At 42.1% G+C, this 26,190-nt stretch overlaps 2 protein-coding genes across 4 annotated transcripts in view; both read right to left on the reverse strand.

Annotated features, from left to right (window-relative positions):
- Positions 1-1,316: 1,316 nt before the first annotated feature.
- On the reverse strand, positions 1,317-20,604 carry LOC138948497 (death domain-associated protein 6-like). Its single transcript, XM_070320051.1, has 9 exons — positions 20,549-20,604; positions 18,238-18,331; positions 16,343-17,926; positions 15,677-15,869; positions 14,060-14,186; positions 10,091-10,210; positions 7,479-7,566; positions 5,988-6,207; positions 1,317-5,212 (listed from the first exon to the last, which is right to left on the reverse strand). The coding sequence occupies exons 2-9, from the start codon at positions 18,283-18,285 to the stop codon at positions 4,302-4,304; spliced, it is 3,291 nt and encodes a 1,096-aa protein (XP_070176152.1). The 5' UTR covers positions 18,286-18,331; positions 20,549-20,604; the 3' UTR covers positions 1,317-4,301.
- Positions 20,605-23,852: 3,248 nt separating this feature from the next.
- Positions 23,853-26,190, reverse strand: part of LOC138948534 (breast cancer anti-estrogen resistance protein 3 homolog) — a 126,099-nt gene continuing 123,761 nt past the window's right edge. For all 3 annotated transcript variants that reach the window (XM_070320086.1, XM_070320087.1, XM_070320088.1), the window contains exon 7: positions 23,853-26,014. In XM_070320086.1, coding sequence (XP_070176187.1) covers positions 25,511-26,014 — 504 coding nt within the window. In that variant the 3' untranslated portion in view covers positions 23,853-25,510. The remainder of the gene's footprint in view (positions 26,015-26,190) is intronic.

Genomic DNA, 26,190 nt, shown 5'->3' on the forward strand with positions numbered 1-26,190 from the left:
CCCCCCACCCCCACCCCCCAGTCCAGGAAGGGTGATATCAGGGTGGTGCTGCTGTGACATTTAACGTGCGTCACACACAAGACAGAAGTCGCAGCACAGGCTTCATGTCTCACCCAGTCACATTATTCTGACACCGGACCAACCAGTCCTAGCACTTACCCCATAATGCCAGACGCCAGGCGGAGCAGCCACTAGATTGCCAATTTTAAAGTCTTAGGTATGACCCGGCCGGGGTTCGAACCCACGACCTCCCGCTCACTGGGCGGACGCCTTACCACTAGGCCACCGTGTTGCGGTACTTGTTTGTTGAATTAATTACAGTCAAACCAGCTGTCCTTAACGACAACATAAATGACTGACCAAAAGTGGTCGTTTTAGACAGGGGGTCGCTATGGAAAGGTGAATTATTCAAAAGAAATGTTCGTCTGGGATCATAAGGAGTGGTAGTTGAATACAGCTGGTCACTTTGGAGAGGGGGTAAAATGGCTGCCAACCTGATGACTAAGAAATTCATGTGGGGCCCTTGGTGGGGGTCTCAAGATTTTTTGTAAATGAAGGTGCCAAAAACGTTTTTTTCTGGTATGTTATGCTCAAAATTACCGTAAAAACTTAACTTTAGCCTTTGGTTTTTGATCTTTAATTGTTGTTTTCGGCGGCATTTTTAGAAGGCCAAAACCGGAAAGAAGCACAACTTATTTTCCGTACATGCGCACATGGACTTGGCCGGTCTCGGTTAACCAGATTGTCTTTTCACCAGTTTCATCCCCCCAAAAAAGGCTGCTTTCACAAATTATTTTAGAACATTTCCTTTTGGGGGAAAATCGAACAAATTTCAGGATTTCGTGACAAATTTCAAACATCGGGAGATTCCCGACAAGTTCAGGAGGGCTGGCAGCTATGGGGTAAGGATTAGGAACTCAAGTTGCCCACCTGAAACAGTGGAACCACTGAGGGGGGGGGGGGGGTCGCACGGACAGGTTCCGCTGTACCTGGATTGACACAGGCATCAGCTACACAAATAATGTCATAACACAGAATTAAAACCTTGTTCTGGATAGAAACCAGCTAGGTTGTAGAGTTTTGGTATGTGACCAAGTGGAAGGATGCTCTTACTCCATGTAAAATCCTAGACAGATCTGTGATGGAAACACGACAGTTTACATGCGAAGGGCTGTACCTTTACATCATTCAATGACGCATTCAGTCAGTTTGAACCAACTACAGAATGGACACAATGAATAGCAACGTTACACAGCTTAACAAACTTGAATAAAACAAACACAACGGGGAAAAAAAACAGAAAACAACAACATACATTTTACACTTCCCATGAGATTCTTTCTTTATTTGGTGTTTAACGTCATTTTCAACCACGAAGGGTTATATCGCGACGGGGAAAGGGGGGAGATAGGATAGAGCCACTTGTCAATTGTTTCTTGTTCACAAAAGCACTAATCAAAATTTGCTCCAGGGGCTTGCAACGTAGTACAATGTATTACCTTACTGGGAGAATGCAAGTTTCCAGTACAAAGGACTTAACATTTCTTACATACTGCTTGACTAAAATCTTTACAAACATTGACTATATTCTATACAAGAAACACTTAACAAGGGTAAAAAGAGAAACAGAATCCGTTAGTTGCCTCTTACGACATGCTGGGGAGCATCGGGTAAATTCTTCCCCCTAACCCGCGGGGGGTCGCATTCAGTCAATTTGAACCAACTACAGAATGGACACAATGAATAGCAACATTACACAGCTTAACAAACTTGAATAAAACAAGAAATTCCTAAGAGGTAGGAAAAACACCCCCGTCAAAGGGAAATAACCTTCTCAGTTGGTGGCAGTGACTGAGTGAGAATGGTTATTTCCCTTTGACCATGAAGATGTCCCTGTATAAGTCGTTGTATAATTTTAATCCACCAATAACTCCCTAACCGTGTGTTTGACTGGTCCCAATTTTTGTAAGGACCGTCTCAGGAATGTATAGAACCTGTTCACCAAGTTTGGTGACGATCGGTCCGTTCATTCTTGAGATCTATATGCGAACACAAACACACAAACAAACACACAAACACCCAAACAAACACATCGAGCAAAACCTATACACACCCCTATACCGGGGGTGTAACAAACACAATGGGGAAAAAAACCCAGAAAACAACATACATTTCACACTTCCCATGAGATGACATGGCAAGACTCATTTCGCATATTATTTACATTGAGTACCTTTTTTAGTTGTATACCATATTACATCAATATTATTTACATTGAGTATATATTTTAGTTGAATACAATATTACATCAACACACATAAAAGAGTAATGACAAACTGTCCACGTTCACTGTACTACATGTATTCATAAATTACTAATCAGGCATTACCCAGACGAACATATTGAAACTACATTCCTCGCATCCTGTAAAGTGTCAATGAATAGGAAGCCTGGTGCTACTCTGCCAACCCAACTTTGGTCATTCTGCCACAAGTGCAGGTAGCTATTGGTTTAAACAGTGTTTATTCAACAATTCATAGGTATTTGAACATGATACATGTTAAGGATCAACAACAAGCTTAAAGCTTATGGTGGTGACCCTAACAGGAGAATTCAACATATGGATTACGATAACTTGCGACGAGACTTCGACAAGTACTTTTTAAACCAAAACAAACGAGAAACAAACAAAATGTGCAAGCATACGTATATATTATATATATACAGATTTGACAAAACGCAAAGGCATAATGGAGACAGGACACGACAATAGAATGAACAAAGAATATAAAAGGGAAAGAGAGAGAGGGAGTGAGAGAGAGAGAGTAAGCGAGAGAGAGTAAGCGAGAGAAAGTAAGCGAGAGAGAGAGAAAGAGAGAGAGAGAAAGAGAGAGAGAGAGAGAGTACATAAGTATACATCACAATTGCATATACCAATAACAATCGCTATAACTTCTTAATTAAATTTAGACTTAAATTATCTATAATGAATGGGGCATACTGCACTCAAATTCGTTGTGCCCCAAGTCGGCCAGTTGAAATAATATATTCTTGGACTTTATCAAAAACAAATTCATTTAATTCTTTTGACAAACTTGATAGCTATTCTGTACAGTGGAACCCCTTTTTAAGACCCCCCAACAAATCTGAGAAAATCAAGTCTAAAAAGCAGGGAGTCTTAAAATGGGGGTAAATTTACGGAAGTTATGAACAGAAAGTCTGAAAAAAACCAGGGTCTTAAATTGGGGGTCTTAAAAAGGGGGTTTCACTATATTATTAAAAGGCCTCTGTCTATCAATCTTTGGGTCACACTTTTCACTGCTTATAACTCCGGTGTGTATCGCTGATTTGTATGATATTGGCATAACATATGCCACTATTACGGCATATCTTCGGCAACAATTTCTAGCCGATCGCCACCCGATTACAGGAGTTGCATGCGATTTAGCAAAGGGATAAGAAAGTATGAAATGAAATGAAGAAAGAACAACAGAAAATATGAATAGAACAAAAATGCAATTCTGTTTTCCCAAAGGTCTAGTTAATTTTGCAATGACACTTGCAATCTCATCTGCTACATCTGCACAATTTGGACATCAAAAAGGAGCTATTCATTCGGTCTTAAACACTAAATCACTCACTTTTAGATTCACAGAAAATGTATTTCATAGATGTGCATACCAATAGTATCGCAAGGTACAGCAATGGTAATTACCCTTTTAATCTCATTATCAGAGACTGGGTCCCACAAACTTCATAGCTTGCTCTCTCATAAGTCTGCCTGAAAAATAGTGTTCCCATTTTCTCTACAAGATTCAATAATTCAGAAAAGATTTCATACTCATAGTTTAAGGACACTTTATGTATTTTTCCCACCATGAATTTCGTGATATGTTCAAGTCAATCTGTCCTCAGACACACTCATTTCCCCTATACCATTAGTCATTACCAGGGATGTTGCCAAGATTAATTTTCTTTGGCAAATTCACCAAAATAATCATATAACTAAAAGCCTTCAAAAACTAAAAGGAAAATTTAGGCATCAACTTTTTCACCCACCTTGAAAAAGTTCTACAATTCTGCTCAATTCAATAAATTACGTCAGAGTTTGTGTCGATTTAGAGAAGTTTCAAGGTTTCATTGACTAGCAACAGGAAACAAATCTCTGCATTCTTAAAAGTCTTTCTCTTAAACAGGGGCAGGCTAAATATTTTTCTCATCAAGACGTGTACCTCTTAGTAACTTAGTCCGACGTTTTTTCTTCGTAACTTGGTCCAAGTCTGACTGTTTCTCTTAGTAATTTAGTCCGAGTCTGACAACTCAATGATGTCATCTTCTCTGGGACACAGATCAGGTTCCCGCTTCACTAGGGGCTCTACCTTCACGCTCACTCTCCCGCTCTCATCCTCCTCATCAGAGCTGCATATAACAGTCACACTTGCGTCATCTTTGACGCCACGCAGAAAACTGTGGCTCTTCTCTGGGTAAAACACCGTTTCTGGTTTCGGAGGCAATAGTCTGCCGTTCCTTCGGACCAGAAAGTTTGGCAGTTTGAGGCTTGTGCTGATTTTGACAGGCGATCTGGATTTATTGCGGAATGAAAACTTGCTGGATGGAGACCGCCGATGCCACACGTAGCCAGAAACCGGTCGTGAGTTGTGCAGTGAGCTGTACTTGTTTTGCATGCTTTGGTCTTCAGAACCCCCGTTATGTGATGTGTTATATCTACTGCTGCCTCCGTCTTTAACTTCTTTTCCAATGCTGCTATTTTGGATACTAACCCAAGGTTTACTGCCTGTTTCTCCCCTCTGGCCACATTTCTCTACCCTCTTCCCAACCTTGCTCCTGTCGTTAAATCTGTCAGCAGCCTGTCGTGCATCTTCGTGGTTCTCACGGCTAACTTTTTGTGGAGTCCTTGATCCACTCTTGTTGGAGTATTGGTCTTTTTCCTTTCCAGTCTTTTTAAGTTGTCCATCGTCCTTCAGCTGCTCATCACTGTTGACCTCTTCATCATCATTGAGCTGTTCACCATCGCCGTCTGCTTTGTTGTAGTTTTCGTCATCAGGCTGCATGGAATCTGAATCTGAACCGTTTGTTTTGGAGGCCTTGCTGTCAGTGGCTGAGGATTTGTCAGCTTGTTGTTTAGACATGTCGTGGTCTGGTTCCCCTCCATCATCCTCGTGAAGAAAGTCACTCTCCTCCGCTACATCCACTGTTGGAATACATGAAAACAGAATGAAATTAAAAACAAACTTTTACGTTCTAGTCTACAAAATGAGAAGCAGCAAGAACAGAACTAAGGCTTCCAGTCAAAACAGCTGTCAGCCCTGTAAAAGGCTTCACATGGAGTTAGGAAGTGACTCTGTCTGTCTGCATCTATATCAGAACATTTCTCTGTGTAAAACTCATGGATGGCACTGAAAAATGTCACTAATTGTGAAGAATTTTAAGGGGGGTCTGGAACATACTTGGGTGCAGGGGCAATGCCACACTCATTGAGTTTGCCCCCTGTACAGTAAAGGTTTTAGAAGAATCAACTACCAGAATTTCCAGCTGAGGATATATCCAAAATACTGAATTTATTATTTTTTTTATTTTATTATTCTCTTTATTTATATAGCGCCTTATCCGAAGTTCAAAGCGCTTTATGCCGTGTGAGATGGAATTTTTTACACAATATATCACGCATTCACATCGACCAGCAAACCTCAAGCCTGTTAGGCGAATGTTCACCTTTCGCGGCCTTTATTCCAAGTCACACGGGTATTTGATGGACATTTTTATCTATGCCTATACAATTTTGCCAGGAAAGACCCTTTTGTCAATCGTGGGATCTTTAACGTGCACACCCCAATATAGTGTACACGAAGGGACCTCGGTTTTTCGTCTCATCCGAAAAACTAGAATTCCAGAGTGGCAACCCTGTGTAAAGGACACAGCTTTTCAACCCACACAAGAGTTGTTTCAAAACGTCGTTTATCACTCACTTTCAATCATGGCACCGGAATCACTTTCTGCAGCTGCACTGTCGTCCGCTTCCTCATCTCTCTCGGAAGATGTTTCTTTCACCTTGACCCTGGAACCCCCCTGACCTTTGCCCTTCTCCCCTTCTCCTGACCCCTCTGAGTGCTCATCGTGCGACCCTTCGCTGTCTTTCTTGCCCTCCTCTGCCAGCTGCGTCTGAAGGTTGGAGTACCTGTTGATCACCTGTACACAAAATCACATTAATCAATCTTCAAATGTGAGCAGTTATTGATCACCTGTAGACTTGTTGATCACCTGTACAAAGAATCAAATCAATCAATCTTCAAACGTAAGAACTTTTTGATAACCTGTATGGAGAATCTACGGGCGGGGATATAGCTCAGTTGGTAGCGCGCTGGATTTGTATTCAGTTGGCCGCTGTCAGCGTGAGTTCGATCCCAGGTTCGGCGGAAATTTATTTCAGAGTCAAATTTGTGTGCAGACTCTCTTCGGTGTCCGAACTCCCCCCCGTGTACACTACATTGGGTGTGCACGTTAAAGATCCCACGATTGACAAAAGGGTCTTTCCTGGCAAAAATTGCTTAGGCACAGTTAATAATTGTCTACCTATACCCGTGTGACTTGGAATAATAGGCCGTAAAAGGTAAATATGCGCCGTACTGGTCGTATAAAATTTCATCTCACACGGCATCACTGCAGAGCGCCTAGAACTGTACCCACGGAATATGCGCGATATAAGCCTCATTGATTGATTGATTGAGAATCAAATTAATCAATCTTCAAACGCTTGTTACTGTCTGAAAACACAAAAACGGTAAAATTCACAATAGAAAAATATGCATTACCGTGACATGCATACCATAAAACTTGAGGGGGACACTTTGAACAAAAGTGTTACATTCTTGCGTAAGAAATTTGCTGTAAATCCTAGACTTGTAAAAAACCCAGAGAGGGCAAAGTCTGCTGGGATCAAAGTGACCCGAATAACCCAGCAATGGGATTATAGTTTATCATGGCTGCCAACCTTATGACTATGAAATTCCTGCGGGGGTCCGGGGGCTTGATGTCTTTTTTCCCACCATGTCCGATGTTGATGTCACATCGACAAACTTTACAAAATGCGTGGTGTCTCCGCCTGTCTAACTTGTCGATAAAGTCAGAGTAAAAACCTCACTTTAGCTTTTTGTTTTTGATCTTTTTTTGTGTTGTTGTCAGCGGCATTTTTAAAAGGCTAAAACCGGAAAGAAGCTCAACTTATTTTCCGTACATGCGCACATCGACTTGGCTGTCTGTTAACCAGAGCATCTTTACACCGGTTTCGTCCGCTTCTTTCACAAATTATTTTAACAAATTTCCTTTTCGGGAAAATCTAAAAAATTTCGGGATTTCATTAAAAATATCAAACATTGGGAGATTCACGAAAAATTTGGGAGGGTTGGCAGGTTTATCAATAAAGTATGACATCAAAGGGAAAGAAAAAAGTGCAGACTTACCTCTTCTAACCTTGACTTGCCCACTCGACCGTTTTCATCCAACTTGCGTCGAAGCTCATCATCGAACAGCGCTGGATCTCTGTCGGTGCTGCAAGGACACACACACATCATTGTCAGTCATAATACCACACAGTGGAACCCCTCCCTTTTAAGACTCCCCAATTAAAGACTTCTCCAGTATTGGCGTTAACCGGTAATTACCAGTATTTAACCGGTTGAAATGAGAAAATACCGAACAAAACTGACTGCCGGTATGACCTACCGGTTAATTTTTAGAACTACCTTTTTTTTTCGGTGGTAAAACAACAAAACCGGTACTCTGAGTTGGACTCTCACTGGTTCCAATGACAAGCCTACCGTTTTCTTCTGGACTGTTTGCATCATAAAAGTTTGCGTACCGATTTGAAAAAAAACTAGCGCCATCAATGCTTCTCCGTTTTAAGACCTTGAATGTTCAGACTTTCTGTTCATAACGTCTGTACATTAACCCCCATTCTAACTTTGTAAGACTTCCTCCTTATTAAGACCCGATGTTCTCCGAGTTTTTGAGGTCTCAAAAGGGGGGTTCCACTTTCAGGACTAAAAGCCGCAACTTTTTTCCTCAACTTTAATTTATTTAGCCCTATTGACCAGTATCGTCTTGTGTATGGCTAAAGCAGAGTACACATGTACCAACATTGCTATACAAAAAAACATAACACTCCTTCTCTAGTGATCAGCATGCTTCTACTACTATGACCCTGGCAAAGTTTCCTCTCAGACCTTAAAGGTGGCAGTCTCATGGGCCAACCGGCTATTACAGCGCTGAAAGTCCACAAAATGGGGCACTGGCTTTTGGCTAGAACTTCTCATAATTTACTAGCCAGAGAGCAAATTTTACTCGCCAAACCAATCATTTGTTTCAGCAACTTTACTAACATTTTGCGAGTAATTACCATTTCTACTCGCCATTTCCATGTTTATCTCGCCATGGCGAGTAAAATACTCGCCACTTTCAGGCCTGTATTACAATACCAGGGGTCGACACTAACTTATTTGGCCTGGGGCCACACTGGCCCCAGAGATGGAAATTGCTGGGGCGGAAAACAAAAATCTGGGGCCCACTCTCAGTATTCACGTGCGGCAATGCATTGTCTGTTTTTCTTCATCGTACTGAAGCCAGGGAAATTCTTTCAACCATTTGACATTGAAATTACGACAGCGCTTCGCACTTTTGGCTGCATCGGTCTCCTTTTTTCGTTTCTCTCCACCCTGTTCTTCATCTTCATTTCCATGTCTTTTTACACCAGGGATGTGTCGCCACATTTTGCGTCAGTTTGGCATTTGAAGGCGATACTTATCTCTCACGCTAAAGAGCGCAATCTGGGAGTTATTTCCCTTGCGGCATTGTCCTTCGACGATTTCAATGGGTTTTTTTCTTGACTGCGGCACTGATCGTAACGCAAATTTCAGTGACGACTTTGACTGGCGATTTTTAGTGATTGGCTCTGGCATTAGAATTTTCGGTTTGTCATTGTTGGAATTTATCCTGGGGCAGAGTGGGCCCCAAGCTTCGGCAATGTTTGGGGCGGAACACAAAACTCTGGGGCGTTCCGCCCCCCGCCCCCGCTAGTGTCGAACCCTGAATACAGTTCCTTTGATCTCACTGCACATGAAGAGCAACACCCTTTCCACTCTGTGTTCTTCCTTTGACATGCGGCCAATACACTGGAATCACCTATCGCGTGTATTCTTCTCATTTTAACCCTAACAGTGGGGGTTGCACCTTTGACAACGAAGCGCATTGTTGTCCCGAAAATATGGCACTCATTTCCTTGTTGTCTGCTTACAGACTGCTTGTTTTGGATTCTTCTTCTGTGTGTGCAAAGCTAGCATACAAAAAAACAAAACAAAAATTTCTAGAGAAAACCATCTCAAACAACGATAATTTAAGTTTCAGGTGGAATTTTACTCTCCACAGAGAAAAAGTTAAAAAGCAGTTCTCTGATGGCATGGTATGAAAAGAGTCCTATCTCGTAATTGGAAAACAAAACTGGCTACCCCCCGCGGGTTAGGGGGAGTCCCATATTGGTTGGGACGAGAAAGAATTTACCCGATGCTACCCAGCATGTCGTAAGAGGCGACTAACGGTTCTGTTTCTCCTTTTACCATTGTTAAGTGTTTCTTGTATAGAATATAGTCAATGTTTGTAAAGATTTTAGTCAAGCAGTATGTAAGAAATGTTAAGTCCTTTGTACTGGAAACTTGCATTCTCCCAGTAAGGTCATATATTGTACTACGTTGCAAGCCCCTGGAGCAATTTTTTGATTGGTGCTTTTGTGAACAAGAAACAATTAACAAGTGGCTCTATCCCATCTCCCCCCTTTCCCCGTCGCGATATAACCTTGAATGGTTGAAAACGACGTTAAACACCAAATAAAGAAAGAAAAAAGAAAGAAACAAAACTGGCTGAAAGACTGTTCTGTGCTGAACTCTCAACCCCCACAACAAGCACTTTTAGTTTTACTACATCAAAGTTACACACAGGTTGATAAGTCGCAGGATTCACTACAATGACAACAGCTCTCTTTACCTCTATGCCATACACAACTCTATAACCCAGAGAAACAGACCTAAAATTCATGGTCTGCTTGGAATGGAATGTGCTGATGAAATCCTCGTGTCTCCTTTTCTTCAGTGTCTCCCCCACATCCAGGAACGCTTCCCTTGATATGTCGTTGATCTGCATGGCACTGAAAGCACACAAAGAGGACACAAACACAAACTCTATGAGATTTATGTTAAAACAAAAGCAGAACAATTTTGACTGCGCGTGAGAGCGAGAAATAAAAAGACCAAACAATACTGTACTCACGAGTTTGACGAAGACGATATGAAAAGCAAAGCACGGCGTTTCGACCACTGGGGTCTTCATCAGGCACAAAACACAGACGTTTCGACCACTGGGGTCTTCATCAGGCACAAAACACAGACGTTTCGACCACTGGGGTCTTCATCAGGCACAAAACACAGACGTTTCGACCACTGGGGTCTTCATCAGGCACAAAACACAGACGTTTCGACCACTGGGGTCTTCATCAGGCACAAAACACAGACGATTCGACCCCTGGGGTCTTCATCAGGCACAAAACACAGACGTTTCGACCACTGGGGTCTTCATCAGGCACAAAACACAGACGTTTCGACCACTGGGGTCTTCATCAGGCACAAAACACAGACGTTTCGACCACCGGGGTCTTCATCAGGCACAAAACACAGACGTTTCGACCACTGGGGTCTTTATCAGGCACAAAACAGACGTTTCGACCACTGGGGTCTTTATCAGGCACAAAACAGACGTTTCGACCACTGGGGTCTTCATCAGGCACAAAACACAGACGTTTCGACCACCGGGGTCTTCATCAGGCACAAAACACAGACGTTTCGACCACTGGGGTCTTTATCAGGCACAAAACAGACGTTTCGACCACTGGGGTCTTTATCAGGCACAAAACAGACGTTTCGACCACTGGGGTCTTTATCAGGCACAAAACAGACGTTTCGACCACTGGGGTCTTCATCAGGCACAAAACACAGACGTTTCGACCACTGGGGTCTTTATCAGGCACAAAACAGACGTTTCGACCACTGGGGTCTTCATCAGGCACAAAACAGACGTTTCGACCACTGGGGTCTTCATCAGGCACAAAACAGACGTTTCGACCACTGGGGTCTTCATCAGGCACAAAACACAGACGTTTCGACCACTGGGGTCTTCATCAGGCACAAAACACAGAAAAAAAGTGCTTTGTTTTTCATATCGTCTTCGTCAAAGACGTGAGTACAGTACTGTTTGGTCTCTTTATAGGTCAAAACAGCCTGTTTCTTTCAAGACTGTAGCAAAGTAACCAGAGCCAGTTTTCTGAAACTGCAAACGCTCAAACCTCCCATGAAGCGGGTAGAAACAGACAGCAAATATGAAAGTAGGTAGCAGTGTGTACTGCGAGCGTTTTGGAGATCTGTAAGCATACAGTTCTTTGGTGGGCAATATTTGGTGCTGTCAATCTGTCTGAAAGGCATTGGGCTAAGGCCAACCAAAAAAAGTCTGTTTACGGTAACATAGGCACAAAAAAATAGGGTCGGTAGGTTGGGATTTTTTCTTTTTTTTTTCCTCAAAAAAACCCATATTTTTAAGTTATTTTGCCAAAAAACAGACCTTTTTTTTCTCCTTTTTTTCCCCCCAAATGCCAAAAAAATCTAGGGTCGCGCGAAAAAATAGGGTCGGTTGGGATACCGTAAACAGACTATTTTTTTTTGGGGGGGGGGGCCTAATACTAATGGACTGGGTGGTCGAGTGGTAACGCACTTGCGCTCGGAAGGGAGAGGTTGCGAGTTCGACCCTGGGTCAGGGCGTCAGCAATTTTCTCCCCCCTTTCCTAATCTAGGTGGTGGGTTCAAGCGCTAGTCTTTCAGATGAGATGAAAAACCGAGGTCCCTTCGTGTACACTACATTGGGGTGTGCACGTTAAAGATCCCGCGATTGACAAAAGGGTCTTTCCTGGCAAAATTGTATACGCATAGATAAAAATGTCCACCAAAATACCCATGTGACTTGGAATAATAGGCCGTGAAAAGTAGGATATGCGCCAAAATGGCTGTGATCTGCTGGCCGATGTGAATGCGTGATGTATTGTGTAAAAAAAATTCCATCTCACACGGCATAAATAAATCCCTGCGCTTTGAATATGTGCGCAATATAAATTGCATAAAATAAAAATAATTTTAAAAAAATAAATCCCTGCGCTTAGAACTGTACCCACGGAATACGCGCGATATAAGCCTCATATTGATTGATTGAATACTGTATGAAAAAAAATGAAAAACCAAAAACATGTAAGTGTGAAATATTCAGCACTCACAGTGTATTCAAATGTACGGTCACTCAAAACTAATTTAGGCCAAATCAATATTTCCTGAGCATGCATCCATCACTACTTAGACATGCAGAGAGAGCCAGAGAGAGAGAGAGAGAGACACACACACACACACACACACACACACACAGACACTGCTTATTCATAGTTATTGCTACTTGGGCTGTTGGAGCATACACCAAAATTACCCTAAATGAAGTCGTAAAATGCAACCGTTTTGTCAGCTACCTCCACAGTTACCTGCACAGGCGCTACTTCAAAGAGACAGCAAAACAGAAAACTGACTGTCATTGACTACACTTACTAAAATTTAAAAAAATAAATAAACAGCGAATCTTACTGGATTGTGCACAGGCGAGGCATGATTATAGACTTAGTATTCCTATTCGAAACACCATTTTTGTCAATGAAAATGAATGTAAATCAAGTGCTTTTACAAAGAAAACTGTAAAAGTTTGAAAAACTACAACAGATGCACAGCGTCAGCCCTGAAAGTCCAACAAATGGTGTACTCGCCTTTGGCTAGTGATTCTGAAAATGTACTAGCCAGAGATAAAAGTTTACTAGCCAAACCAACAATTTGCTTCAGCAACTTTACTCGCATTTGGCGAGTAGATGAACATTTTTACTCGCCAGTTACATGTTTGTACTCGCCATGGCGAGTAAAATACTCGCCACTTGTAGGCCTGAGCTTAAGATCTAGCTTAGGCCACACACACAAAAAAAGTCTGTTTACGGTATCCCCCGACCGACCCTATTTTTTCGCGCAACTCTAGACTTTTTTTTGGCATTTGGGGGAGAAAAAAAAGAAAAAACAAGAAGGGCAAAGCCCATACGACTCACATGCTTTACACATTTTTCCTACCAAAATACATGTGACCCAAGGTCAAGGTCATCCAAGGTCATGCAACACAAAGTTGTTAATTCAAGACATAGGAAGTACAATGGTGCTTATTGGCTCTTTCTACCATGAGATATGGTCACTTTTAGTGGTTCACTACCTTATTTTGGTCACATTTCATAAGGGTCAAAGTGACCTTGACCTTGATCATATGTGACCAAATGTGTCTCATGATGAAAGCATAACATGTGCCCCACATAATTTTTAAGTTTGAAACAGTTATCTTCCATAGTTCAGGGTCAAGGTCACTTCAAAATATGTATACAATCCAACTTTGAAGAGCTCCTGTGACCTTGACCTTGAAGCAAGGTAAACCAAACTGGTATCAAAAGATGGGGCTTTGCCCTATATATCATTTATAGGTGAGGTATTGAATCTCAAAAACTTCAGAGAAAATGGGAAAAATGTGAAAAATAGCTGTTTTTTAGGCAACATTTATGGCCCCTGCGACCTTGACCTTGAAGCAAGGTCAAGATGCTATGTATGCTTTTTGGGGCCTTGTCATCATACACCATCTTGCCAAATTTGGTACTGATAGACTGAATAGTGTCCAAGAAATATCCAACGTTAAAGTTTTCCGGACGGACGGACGGACGGACGGACGACTCGGGTGAGTACATAGACTCACTTTTGCTTCGCATGTGAGTAAAAAAAAAAAGGTCTTTGTTTTTTGGGGAAAAAAATTTTTTTAAATAAAATAAAAATCCCGACCCTATTTTTTTTGCCTATGTTACCGTAAACAGACTATTTTTTGGGGGGGGCCTTACCTCAGTCCAAGTGTGCATCGAGTGTTGACCTTCTTCACAATGCCCTTCACGTCATGGTAGTCAGGAAAACAGTCCGGACGATTCACAAACTTCTGGATCTTCCGGTTGATCTCTGGAAATCGTGTACCTGAGGCAAAGGGAACAGCATCTTAAAAAGAATAACTGAGTTCAGCACACAAACTGCCTTCACTTTACCAGCGAGTAACACTAACCAACAGCGCTGAAAGTCCACAAAATGGGGCACTGGTCTTATGCTAGTACTTCTCATAATTTACTAGCCAGAGAGCAAATTTTACTTGCCAAACCAACCATTTGTTTCAGCAACTTTACTCGCATTAATTTTGGCAAGTATATTAACATTTTCTACTCGCCATTTACATGTTTCTACTCGCCATGGCGAGTAAAATACTCACCACTTTCTGGCCTGACCAATACCACTAAACTGAAAGGAACAACTACCACAGCCAGCAGAACAAGGTGGGGGAAATCAGGAATAAAATTAACACTGCATCAAACAATTGACAAATCAGTAAAGAGATTAGGCCAAAAAGAAAAATATGTCTGTTTCCGGTAACATCGCCGAAAAAAATAGGGTCGGTCGGTCAGGTTTTTATTTTTATTTAAAAAAATTTTTTTTTAACCTTTTTCTTACGTTTTGTTAGAATAACTGCAAGAGGAAATCTTGCCACAGACCCTTCAGAGGGATTCCCGGCATAATTGGCCGCCATGTTTTTTTCGCGTGACGACGGAAACGGGAGGTAAGTCTCTTCGATTGTGAAGTCTCATCGACCGATTACCTCCCGTTTTTTGTGTGTGTGTGTGTGTGTGTGTGTGTGTGTGTGTGTGTGTGTGTGTGTGTGTGCGAAAAGCGAAAAAAAACTTTAGGGTCGGCGCTTAAAAATAGGGTCTGTCGGGTTGGTGGAAACAGACATATTTTTCTTTTTGGCTTTACAAGACATGCACGAGAATAACCCTGTCCAAAAACTGCGAAAATACACGGCCTTCAAAGGGAGAAAGTTATAAATCTGGGGGGTCCCAACAGGAGAGTTCCATTGTACTTTCACAAAGTTCAATCAATATCAATCAATATGAGGCTTATATCGCGCGTATTCCGTGGGTACAGTTCTAAGCGCAGGGATTTTTATTTTTTAAATTTTTATTTTTTATGCAATTTATATCGCGCACATATTCAAGGCACAGGGATTTATTTATGCCGTGTGAGATGGAATTTTTTTACACAATACATCACGCATTCACATCGGCCAGCAGATCGCAGCCATTTCGGCACATATCCTACTTTTCACGGCCTATTATTCCAAGTCACACGGGTATTTTGGTGGACATTTTTATCTATGCCTATACAATTTTGCCAGGAAAGACCCTTTTGTCAATCGTGGGATCTTTAACGTGCACACCCCAATGTAGTGTACACGAAGGGACCTCGGTTTTTCGTCTCATCCGAAAGACTAGCACTTGAACCCACCACCTAGGTTAGGAAAGGGGGGGAGAAAATTGCAAACGCCCTGACCCAGGGTCAAACTCGCAACCTCTCGCTTCCGAGCGCAAGTGCGTTACCACTCGGCCACCCAGTCCACCAGTTTCAGCATCTCAACCCACCTTCATACTTGAAGCGCCGCTCAATGGGTCGGCCAGAGGATGTGTTTCGGCCCTTCACTTGACACAGCTTGTTCCACACCTTGATAAACTTTTTCTGCAGGCAGTCTTCAAAGATGTAGGGAGAATCTTCTGCGTCAAGGTCTTCTATCGACAAGTCTTTTTCGCAGGTTTTTTCAATCTTGTCGCGAATTTTCTGAAACAACAACAATCATGAACACTGAAATTTGACAAAATATACTCTTTTACTTGAATAAGTTAAAAGTTGCAAGAATTAAAGATTAGAAGTACTCTCTTGTACAACCCAACGACATCCATATCTATAAGGTGATGGATCCAGTCAGGTAGAAATAAGACAACAAGAAAAGAATTGGAAAACTGCAGGGAATAGCAGGGAGAGTTTTCTTGGAAGGAAATATAGGTGAAAGGACTGGTAAGGCAGAAATAAGACAAAAGAAGAGAAGTAAAGGGGTGGGGTAGCTTGGTAAAAACACTCCCGCCGCGTGAAGGCGACCCCATGGGAGCTAAACACTCACTACACAACAAAGTTGTTTCCTACATGAACAAATCAAACTTGCTACATCAGTACATGACATTTTTGACCAAGCAAATAAAAGTAAAATAAAAGTAAAAATTCGGAAATCTCCGTTTACAATTGAATACACTAACCTCCAGAAGTTTTTCAAGTCGCCTCACATGCTTCTGCTCTTTGCTGGCTTTCTCTGCAACGTCTGGGGAAGAACCATCCTGAAGTGCCTGCTCTGTGGAACTGCTAGAAGCTGCGGATGGCCCGGGTTTTACAGTTGTGAAAAAACTTGACATGCTGCTCGTCTCTGTTCTTCCACTTTTAGCTGCCTTCATTGTCACAACCGTACTTGCTTCACCAAACTCTTCATCGTCGTCCTCAATCATTATCACATCGCTATCGTCATCGTTTGGGTTTGTATCATCACAGGTCATTTCAAACAAGGGAGGGGATGCCGGAGGAACAGGAAGGGGTGAAGCTGCCAGGCGATCCTTCAGTCTGTCAACGGTTCCGCTCAGGTCTCCTTTTTTGGTAACATTGGAGTTTGAAGGCTTTGAAAACACCTTGCTGTTATTGGATTTACTAATGCTGCTGGGTGATATTAAGGCAGAGTTCTTTGGCACAATTGGACATCTTGGTTGAACTGGAGTCAGAGTGATCCTGCGTTGGACATCAACCGTCCCGTGTTTTCTTTGGTCGGATACACTGTGAACGTCAGAACAGTTTTCCAGCTCAGCAGGTGTGGTCAGTGAACGCATGTCACTGTTTGGTTCTGAGGATTTCACACTTATGTTGCATTTTGGGGGTTCACTGGACTTAACCGTTCTAGCACTATCTTCGCTGTAGGCTTTTTCTTCATTGGATTTGACAGTTCTAGCAGTAACTTCGCTGTAGGCTTTTTCTTCATTGGATTTAACAGTTCCACTGGCACTCTCTTCACTGAAGGATTTTTCTTCAATGGTTTTAACAGTTTTAGCAGTAACTTCGCTGCTGTTTTTTTCTTCATTGGATTTAACAGTTCTAGTGCTATCTTCTGGGGCATCAGTAACAACATGAAGACTGTCTTTACCATGGGCCGATCCATTAGAACTAGAAGATACCCCTTGATTCGGACTTCCTGCATCCGACTGTTTTAATGATTCTGGGGTTCCCACAGTGAGCAAAGCGGACGCATTAGTTTCACCCCTAGGGCTATGAGTATGACCATTCAAAGTCACAGCTTGTTCCTGGGGAGGTACTGATGCATCACCAGCTGCTGAAGTGGATCCGGCTTTCTCAACACCAGATGTTGACATCTCCATGGAAGCATCACCGGAAATTAGACAAGAGGGCGAAGCGGTTTTGCTAAGCAACAAGGGAGAAGCAAAAACAGCTCCCAGCGCTCTTTGAAGTTTGCCCTCAATATCCGAGCCTTCTGACGTGCTGTCTTCCATTCTGGACATCTTGGCCACAGTTTCCAAAGGGCTCTCAGCTTTTCTCTTCCTTTTACCATCATTCTTAATCTTACTAATCTTAATCCCCCATGCCTTCAGTTCTGCCACAAAGTCTTTGAGGTGCACAAAAAGTTTCTTCTGATCCGTCAGCATTTTGATCCTGGTGACTTCCAGTAGGTCGGCCATTTCAGGTGACCTGCGAAAAGTCTCGCTGCAACTGTCGTAGCGCTTCTTGATGAGGGCGAGGAACTGGGGATTCTCTCCCTTCAGCAAGCCGGAGCAGGTGGAGACAAACTGAAAAATTAAAAGTACAGAGATGAAGATTAATAGTTCAAGTACACACTACACAGAGACATGGGTACAACCCAGAAAAAAATTAACTGACTGAAAAGTATGATGCACGGGTCCAACTTAAGTTTTAACTTTTATACCCACACAGTCACAATACTGTGTTCATTATCGAGACTTTTGACTACATCAGTGCATGATCACATTTATCATTGATGCATACATGATACAGTTAGACACTGCACAATACACATCAATGCATACAGACAGAGTTACGTATTAATCTTGGTGAAATGTATAACAATGAAAAAACTCACCTCCTCAAATTTAGCTTTGGTGTCTGCCATGGTGTTCTCCTTAATCATCTGTTCAACTCGTCCATCCAAGCGGATACTTCACTTTAACTCAAACCTGGAATATGATTATGAACAAGTAACAAACTTAAAACTTGTTTTGCTAAGTAACAAGGCAGTGGCTCGGCCATTTTATGGTTACGTCACTTTAAAACAGGGAGACTACTCTCGCCATGGTTTTGAGATTGTAAAACTGATACTTGGATTTTAATATTAGTGTTAGAGTTAGATCGGATTGCAGCTATAGGGAGGACGTCAGCCGGCTTTGTTTTTCTCACAGTCAGTGAGTCACACAAACTTAATACTGACTATTCCCTCCCTCCCCCCCCCCCCCCCTCCAAAGTGCTACTGATCGAACTTGGGACCATGTATTCCCCCCTTGGATTCTAATTTGTGATGAGAAATGGTATTTTGACTTTGAAATTAGCTTTAACACAAAATATTTCTTTTCTGATTCAAGGGACGTAACCGCTGGGTGCGTTTTTGAATAAATCGAATTTGGGGTAAAAACTAAACTCAATCGAATTACATCACAAATTCTCTGCTTCAGTTGCAAGATCTTGACATGCTTTTCTCACGATAATTGTACCACTTGAAATTGGTGGAGAAACAACTCATTCTGTAGTTAATTTTGGCTGACGTCCTCCCGATTATGCCGATAGCTGGATGTGTTACTACTGTTAGACTGTTACGGTAGTGTTACTGTTAGTGCCGTTACAGTGTTAGTGTTACCCTTGTGTGGTCAGGTAGAGAATTACGCCGTTCTTTCGTAACCATAGAACAGACGAGCCGGATTATGCTGTAAAAAAAAAGTTAATTGTAGCCACTGGGAGTGTGAAGTCACAAACCCCTTTAGTTCGCCATCATCTTGATAACGTATGTTGATAACACTAGCATTGCCACATCGCCCAGCGTCAACTAAGGACACAGTGAAAAGGCACTTTTTTTTCACTTTGAGTGAAAAATAATTGGCATAATTGATGTTTGTGAGTCACATATTATGTATCAAATAAAAAAGGAATGAATAAAGAAATGATTCAAAAACAAAGTTTACTGTATGAAATTAATAAAAGATGTGTTTTGGAATATTTTGAGTGTGAAAGTGCGTGTTCGTCTTCACTGCCTCTCGTGGCAATTTTCGCGTCACTCTTAGCAGACGACCAGTTCATTTCAAACTGCTCGGAATACCGTAATTTTCATTGGAGGGCTGTGATATTTTGCAACCAATCAGAGAAAGCCTTACATCTTTCCCATACAAAAAAACGCAAACCACCGCAAGCTACATCTCCGTCAGCATGTCGGCGAGTATTACTCGTGTGAGTTTCACTAAAATTTGGTCTGAAAACTTCCATCGACATACACGGTTGAAATGCAGTTTATAAAACATTAACTTCTGTTTCATTTTTAAGCCAAAAATCAAAAGAATCGAGCGAGAAATGACTTCTTCCCAACGATTATGCTGTGCAAAACTGGACCCGAAAAATGCGAAACTCGGCCGATCAAAAGCCTGAAGAGGTTACGATCTCGGCTCGCTCAAAGGCAAAGCAAAGTGATTTCGAACTAAAATGACCATATCTCGAGAACTACTGCACCGATTCAAATAAAACAAATTGCTATGTGCTCAGAATGTTGATCTATTTAAAATGGTGTGTTTCTTGGCATTCAACCATTAATTTCAAAATTTCATGTCATTGCCACAGCAATCACAGTCTATGTCCCACGTAATTAGCTTTGTCCTCAAATGACCATATCTCGAGAACTACTGCACCGATTTAAATAAAACAAATTGCTATGTGCTCAGAATTTTGATCTCTTTAAAATGGTGTGTTTCTTGTCATTCAACCATTAATTTCAAAATTTCATGTGTCATTGGTAATAAGCCTAACACTAACAGTAGGCTAACAGATAAGGATACGAATTTGAAGTTGAACATCATTCCTCTTCCACAATGTGCTTTGAAGCCAATATTAACGTTGTGTTTTAAACCACTTCTCAGAATTGTCCACTACATTCGAATGCTCCCTTTTCAATGAGTTACATTGACTGATTGAGTGTGACACTAACAGTTTAGCACTTCTGATCGTAATCTTCACTCAACCGCAAATGTTTCTCTCCCTTCTGGAACTGGGAGAACAAAACAGAAAGATAACAATCGGAGCTCCCCGGTTCATAGCATCTCATCCAACATTTATTTCACATCTAATCATCCCATCTACCATTTTTCACTATCTGTTCGACATTGATCCTCACTTATTTTCATTCCGTGGTCTCTAACCTTTGTGTTCAAGTTCCCTCCATCTCTTGCTTCCGAATAAATACTACAACCGGAAGTATATGGTTTGCAAACCTTGTCTGCATGTGTTATGTCTTTTCATTGGTTGAATTTTGATACATGACGCTTCATTGGTGAATAGTATCATTAAAGGTAGATAATCGTTGCGATAACTTTGGTTGCAGCAGTTCTTTCTCTTACACTGTCACAGTATTTCGGGATGAACTTGAACTTGAAGCCTACTTCGGGCATAAAAAAGCTGCGCCAGAGATTAATATTTCACTTTTATGTAAAACTTGAAACAAAAATTATCTGAATAGCAACCAAACACTTTTATTGAATTAAAAAAATGGAAATAGCGTACAACCCGAAGAAGGTTGTATTTTTTTAATTTTTTTTTTAAATGGGAGGGGGGAAGTTTCAGGCCGACTAAATTATTTGCTATCGCTTTACTCAACCTCTGAGTTTAGAGTTGCAACTCCAAGAGCCACACGTTGTCACAGTTTGTTTGTTTTTGTTGTTGTAAGTTGTGTATTGCTTTGTTGTTTGTTGTTCAATGTTGTTATTTTAATGTGTTATTTTTCACGAGTGTGCTTTAACACACACGGAGGTATATATATAATAGTGTGTACTTTTTTGCGCAAAAATGAAACTGATACTGATGTAAGAGTCTTACATTTTATAAGGCTGATCTGTTTGATGAGACTCAATAGATCCATCACAATGATGAATCTGCATCATCCCAAGAGCATGAGGGACAGACGGGTTGGCCGCCGGTTGTAGCTATGTCTGCCTCTGTCACCTAGTTTCCGAATCGATTTATACTCGAGACTGAAATGTTGTTTCCTGGTCAAATTAAAGAAGTAAACTTCTGTAAGGATAGTTTCTTGCAAGTGAAGGAAATTGGTGGTGAAGTTTAATAGATTTCACTCCAAAATTAGTCTTCGAAATGATCTTCGAAAACGTGCACCGAGTGGTTACGTCTCTTGAATGAGAAGGGAAACATTTTAGGATGAATCAAATTTTTAAGTTTAGATTTTTTTTTAAAATTGGTTGGACAAATTTGACTCCATGAATGTAAAGTACCCAAGGTCGATCATCAGTACTATCGAAGGGTGTGGCCCGGGTTTTTTTCAATGTGGACTGAGTTTATACAAGTTCAACGAGGCCAAATCAGAAAGCTGACATCATGAGAAATCTGACATCGTTACACCGGGAACGCTGCCGTGGGTCCGCGTCACAGTCATCCACGTACGCGATGTAGTCCAGTCAATCATGCAGTTAACTGGGGTCAGCCTTCCACTGAGTATCGTCTGTTTTGTTCAGATTTGACCTAATCAAAATGCCGGCACAACTTGATTTACTCACACACACAGACGCACGCACAGACACATGTACAGACAGGAAGCCGGCCACGCGCGCGTGCACACACTGACACACACACACACCGTACACAGAGGCACACACGATACTCTCGGACTCACACACACACACACACACACACGTTCACTCTTCACAAACCCGCCCTTTTGATTCACTGTTTTTATTCACCTGTACAAACTGAGTATCTTCACGTAGAAATGCAAAGATCTGTGAGCACATGCGACAACAACTTGAGCGCAGCAAAGACAATAACACCGAAACAAACACACAGCTTTGAAATAACAATTTAAAAAAGGTTTTGTTTTGGCCCAAACACTGCACATGCACAATAAATTACATATCTAGCATACAATTGAAGGGGAAACAGCAGAGGGAGAATAGCTGAAGGGACTGAACAATACATTCATCTTTTTTTTTTTAATTTTTTTTTTTTTATTGTTCTTTTTTTTTTTTTTCATTATACATTCATCAGTTCAGACGGGCTCTTCAGAAAAAAGAGACAAAGTCAGGTGACTCTGGGAGAGACAGAGAGAAGAGGGGGGGGTGGGCGGGGGGGGGGCCAGACCGACAGAGAGACACACACAGACAGAGAGATAGAGAGACAGGGAGAGAGAAAGAGAGAGAGAGAGAGAGCTGGGCGACGAGGGAAGGCACACACGTATTAAAGCACCACTAGGTAAAGAGAAGGATTTGAGTATGTACACATTGGAGTACATATATATCAAGCAAGCATTACAATCTGGACGCATACGCACGAATCCGTGTATGTGTCGGAGCACACACACACACACACACACACACACACACACACAAACACACAGACACACACACACACAGACACAGACACACACAGACACACACACACACACACACACACACACACACACACACACACACACACACAACGAACTCTTCATACCAAAGTAACATTGTCATCAAAGATGAATCACACCCAAAATATTTAACTTTTCGCGGTGAAAGCCAATGCAAACTCCGTTTAACACTATATAATAGTGGTAATTAATAGTCATTGTCATCTTTCAATGACTCTTATTCAAATATCCACGAAGTCCCTTGGACATGCAAATAATCTTTCAAAATGTTAAACACATTCCTTCCCGGGTGAACGATCATGTCAACCGTCACAGTTCTGTACATGCTTTTTACCAGGCCAGAATAAGAGCAACCTTCACCTTAAACTATATGACACAAATCATCAGCGTGGCGGCCATCTTTGTAGAGTGAAAACTATTTGCTAATTTCAAGTTTCATGTTTGCAAACAAAATATTTCCCCACTTTTTATAGAAAGTAGCCATACTGTTGGATTTTGTTAGCCTGTCCTGTAAGTTTTAAGACTCCCTGCTTTTTAAGACCTGATTTCCTTAGCTTTTTAACTTGGGTCTTAAAAGGGGCGGGGGGGGGGGGGGGGGGCTTAAAAGACGAGTCCTACCCTATCCGTATGTGTCAGAGTCGAAGAATGCTCGAATCCTATGTAAAAAGCCTGGCAGGTCAGTCTTAGGTCATGTACATGATCGCTTAGATGCCAGTGATCGTACCTTTATGTCTTTGTGATAAACGCCTGCGAATAATCTCCTCAAGGAATTTGTTTCCCCACTGAGCAGCAGAAGAACAATACTGTCTGATACAAGCAAAACACAGAAAGTTACCGGCAGTAACAATACTGCGCGCAGCTTGGGAATATATATTTCATTCATCTTATAATATGAACACTCATTGTTATATATATTTTTCATTCTCCTTACTTCTTCTTCTTCGTCTGCGTTCGTGGGCTGAAACTCCCACGTACACTCGTGTTTTTGCACGAGTGGATTGTTACCGGTGTATGACCGTTTTTACCCCGCCATTTAGGCAGCCATACGCCGCTTTCGGAGCACATTCTCCTCACAAAATGAACGCTCACTGTAGAGTTTTTCGTATTGTGTTTATATAATAGAGATCTCCAATCGAGTAGACAAACGATCAATGATTAAAGACATATATTTTGACAAATGCGATGTTGAAAATACACAAGAGAACTACACTTTACCATCCACGTACGTTCTCTGTCTTTGGCGTCCAGTGTAACACAAGGCCTAAAAAAAATAGGTTTGGTTACGGTAACCCGACCTACCCTATTTTTAGGGGCCGACCCTATAACTTTTTATTACATTTGTCAAAAACAAAAAACAAAACGAGTGCAGAAAACGCAATGAAAGCGAAATCGCCCGAGTCGCACACTTATTTCCCTGTCAAGTAGGTTTAATTTGTACACATTAGAAAAAAAAGTTAAAAAAAAAAAAGGGATTGCCTACCTTCCTACCCTATTTTTTTTGTGGCTATGTTACCGTAACCACACCTATTTATTTTTTTTGCCCAACAACAGTTCTGGTATAACCTATTTTACGTCGTCATTTTCTTCTATAATTCCAATGCATCAACTGCTTCTAAATTATATGCATGCCTATAATTACACACCTTATACACATTACCCTCTTGCACCGATCACGACAAGAGAAAACCAGCCACTTTGACACGACTTTAGAGGCACACTCAGCTTCACGTAAAAACTTTACACTTCGTTTTAATTTCGGGTTGTTCAAGCAGTTTGCATGTTTTTAAGCTGTTTTTCCACTAGGCCGCACAGTGGCCCGTTTGGAGCCCTATTTGAGAATCTTTGAGAATCTTTGAGAATCTTTGAGAATCTTCCGGAACTCGGAGTAATTCATGAACTGTTTGATTTCTTTGCCGTGATTTCCAGTATGTGGGAAAACTCGAGAAGTTCATGCAAGCGCATAGTTGTAACTAGTTCTCAATGTCCAAACTTCAGCGTCAACATCTGTGGATGATTCCCGCAGCCAACACAAGGTCGACACCAGGCAAACCTTCACATCGAAAAGTCTGTTGCCCTTTTGCATGACAACATTAATCTCGACTAGCACCTGGAGCAGTTACCGTATCGTAACTGTTCATTTTCCCCCCATCATTTCTCGGCGTAAACCTCGTGGAGACCCGCGTAAAGCCAGCAAAGAACTTTAAGCTGTTTCTACTTGAGGTTTGTGGTCTTTGCACCATGTCTCGGATAGCTGTCATCATATCTTCACTATGATGCTCAGACTAGAATTCCAGCAGCTGGGAAGACTTCTTGAGCTTTTCTCACCGTGGCGTCCTGGCCCTTTAAGAAGCATAACATTCAGTTCATCTGGGATTCGAAGATGTAGGTACGACACAATTGTAAGCGTTTCTTGGTCTTCACATATGACTTCAATTCTTCCAAGAGGCTCAAAACGCTCAGACAAGACTCACAGAAGCTGCTCAGTCTTCTTCGACCCTCCTCTATGAGGCGTTCGATCTGGCCCATTTGGAGCCTCATATCAGACCTTATCCAACTTGGAGCTGGAAGTACTCCATGACTGTAACTTACAATGTAAGCATTGCATCACTTGCTCGACTTCGGTGCAATCATCGCCAGGAGGCTGTAAACGCTCAGACAAGACTTCCAGAAGCTGTTCAAACGTTCTCTGCAAGGCATCCTGGAACTTGGAGCTGTAAGTAATCCAGACTTGTAAGCATTGTACCAAGACCTAGACTGCAGTGCCATCATCACCAGGGGGCTCCAAACGCTCAGACAAGACTTCCAGCAGCTGATCAAACTTCTTCCAGCGTTCTCCGCGAGATGCTCTGGCCCCTTTGGAGCCCCACATCAACTTCATCTGGAACTCAGTCCTACAGACATCCTCCAGCTCCCCGTCCACCTTGACTTCTTTGAGAACCCCCAGCGCCGCCTGCCGGTACATCTTGGTCTGGGAGGCCACGATCCTCGCGATGTCCAGATGCGACAGCAAGAAATCCAGGCCGGAAATGGGATCCGACTCCTCCCAGGACAGGAGCGAGTCCACCTCGTCGAGGTCCCTCTGAAGGAGCTGGACGACGGGCGTGAGGTTGGGCAGGGTGACGTTCTGGAGAGGCAGGATGCCGCTGCCTTCGTTGAGGGCCTTGAGGAGGGCTTTGAGCTTGGTGTCGAACATGTAGGCAGAGGTCGTGTGCTTCTGCCTCAGAATCAGCCATGTGTCGCGCAACCGTTTCACCTGGAGATGACAGAGTGTTGAGAGTTAGTGTATGAAGCGAGGAAGGGTTTAAGATTTATAGTTTGAAGTTTTGGTCTTTTTTTCTTTGTAATTCACATGCATGCAAGCACGCACGTATGCACATACAACAAACGCATGCACGCATAATTTACAGACAAACACAGACACGCACACAC

This window comes from Littorina saxatilis, linkage group LG15 (assembly GCF_037325665.1).
Source record: "Littorina saxatilis isolate snail1 linkage group LG15, US_GU_Lsax_2.0, whole genome shotgun sequence".
In the NCBI taxonomy this organism is placed as follows: domain Eukaryota; kingdom Metazoa; phylum Mollusca; class Gastropoda; order Littorinimorpha; family Littorinidae; genus Littorina; species Littorina saxatilis.

What these genes read in the sequence shown, in the direction of transcription:
- LOC138948497 (XM_070320051.1), bottom strand. Translation starts at nt 18,285, where the DNA reads ATGATTAAGGAGAACACCATGGCAGACACCAAAGCTAAATTTGAGGAG. An exon ending in CCAAAGCTAAATTTGAGGAG is followed by an intron (nt 17,927 to 18,237) that starts GTGAGTTTTTTC and finishes TTAATTTTTCAG; the next exon opens with TTTGTCTCCACCTGCTCCGG. An exon ending in GACTTGAAAAACTTCTGGAG is followed by an intron (nt 15,870 to 16,342) that starts GTTAGTGTATTC and finishes TTGTTGTTTCAG; the next exon opens with AAAATTCGCGACAAGATTGA.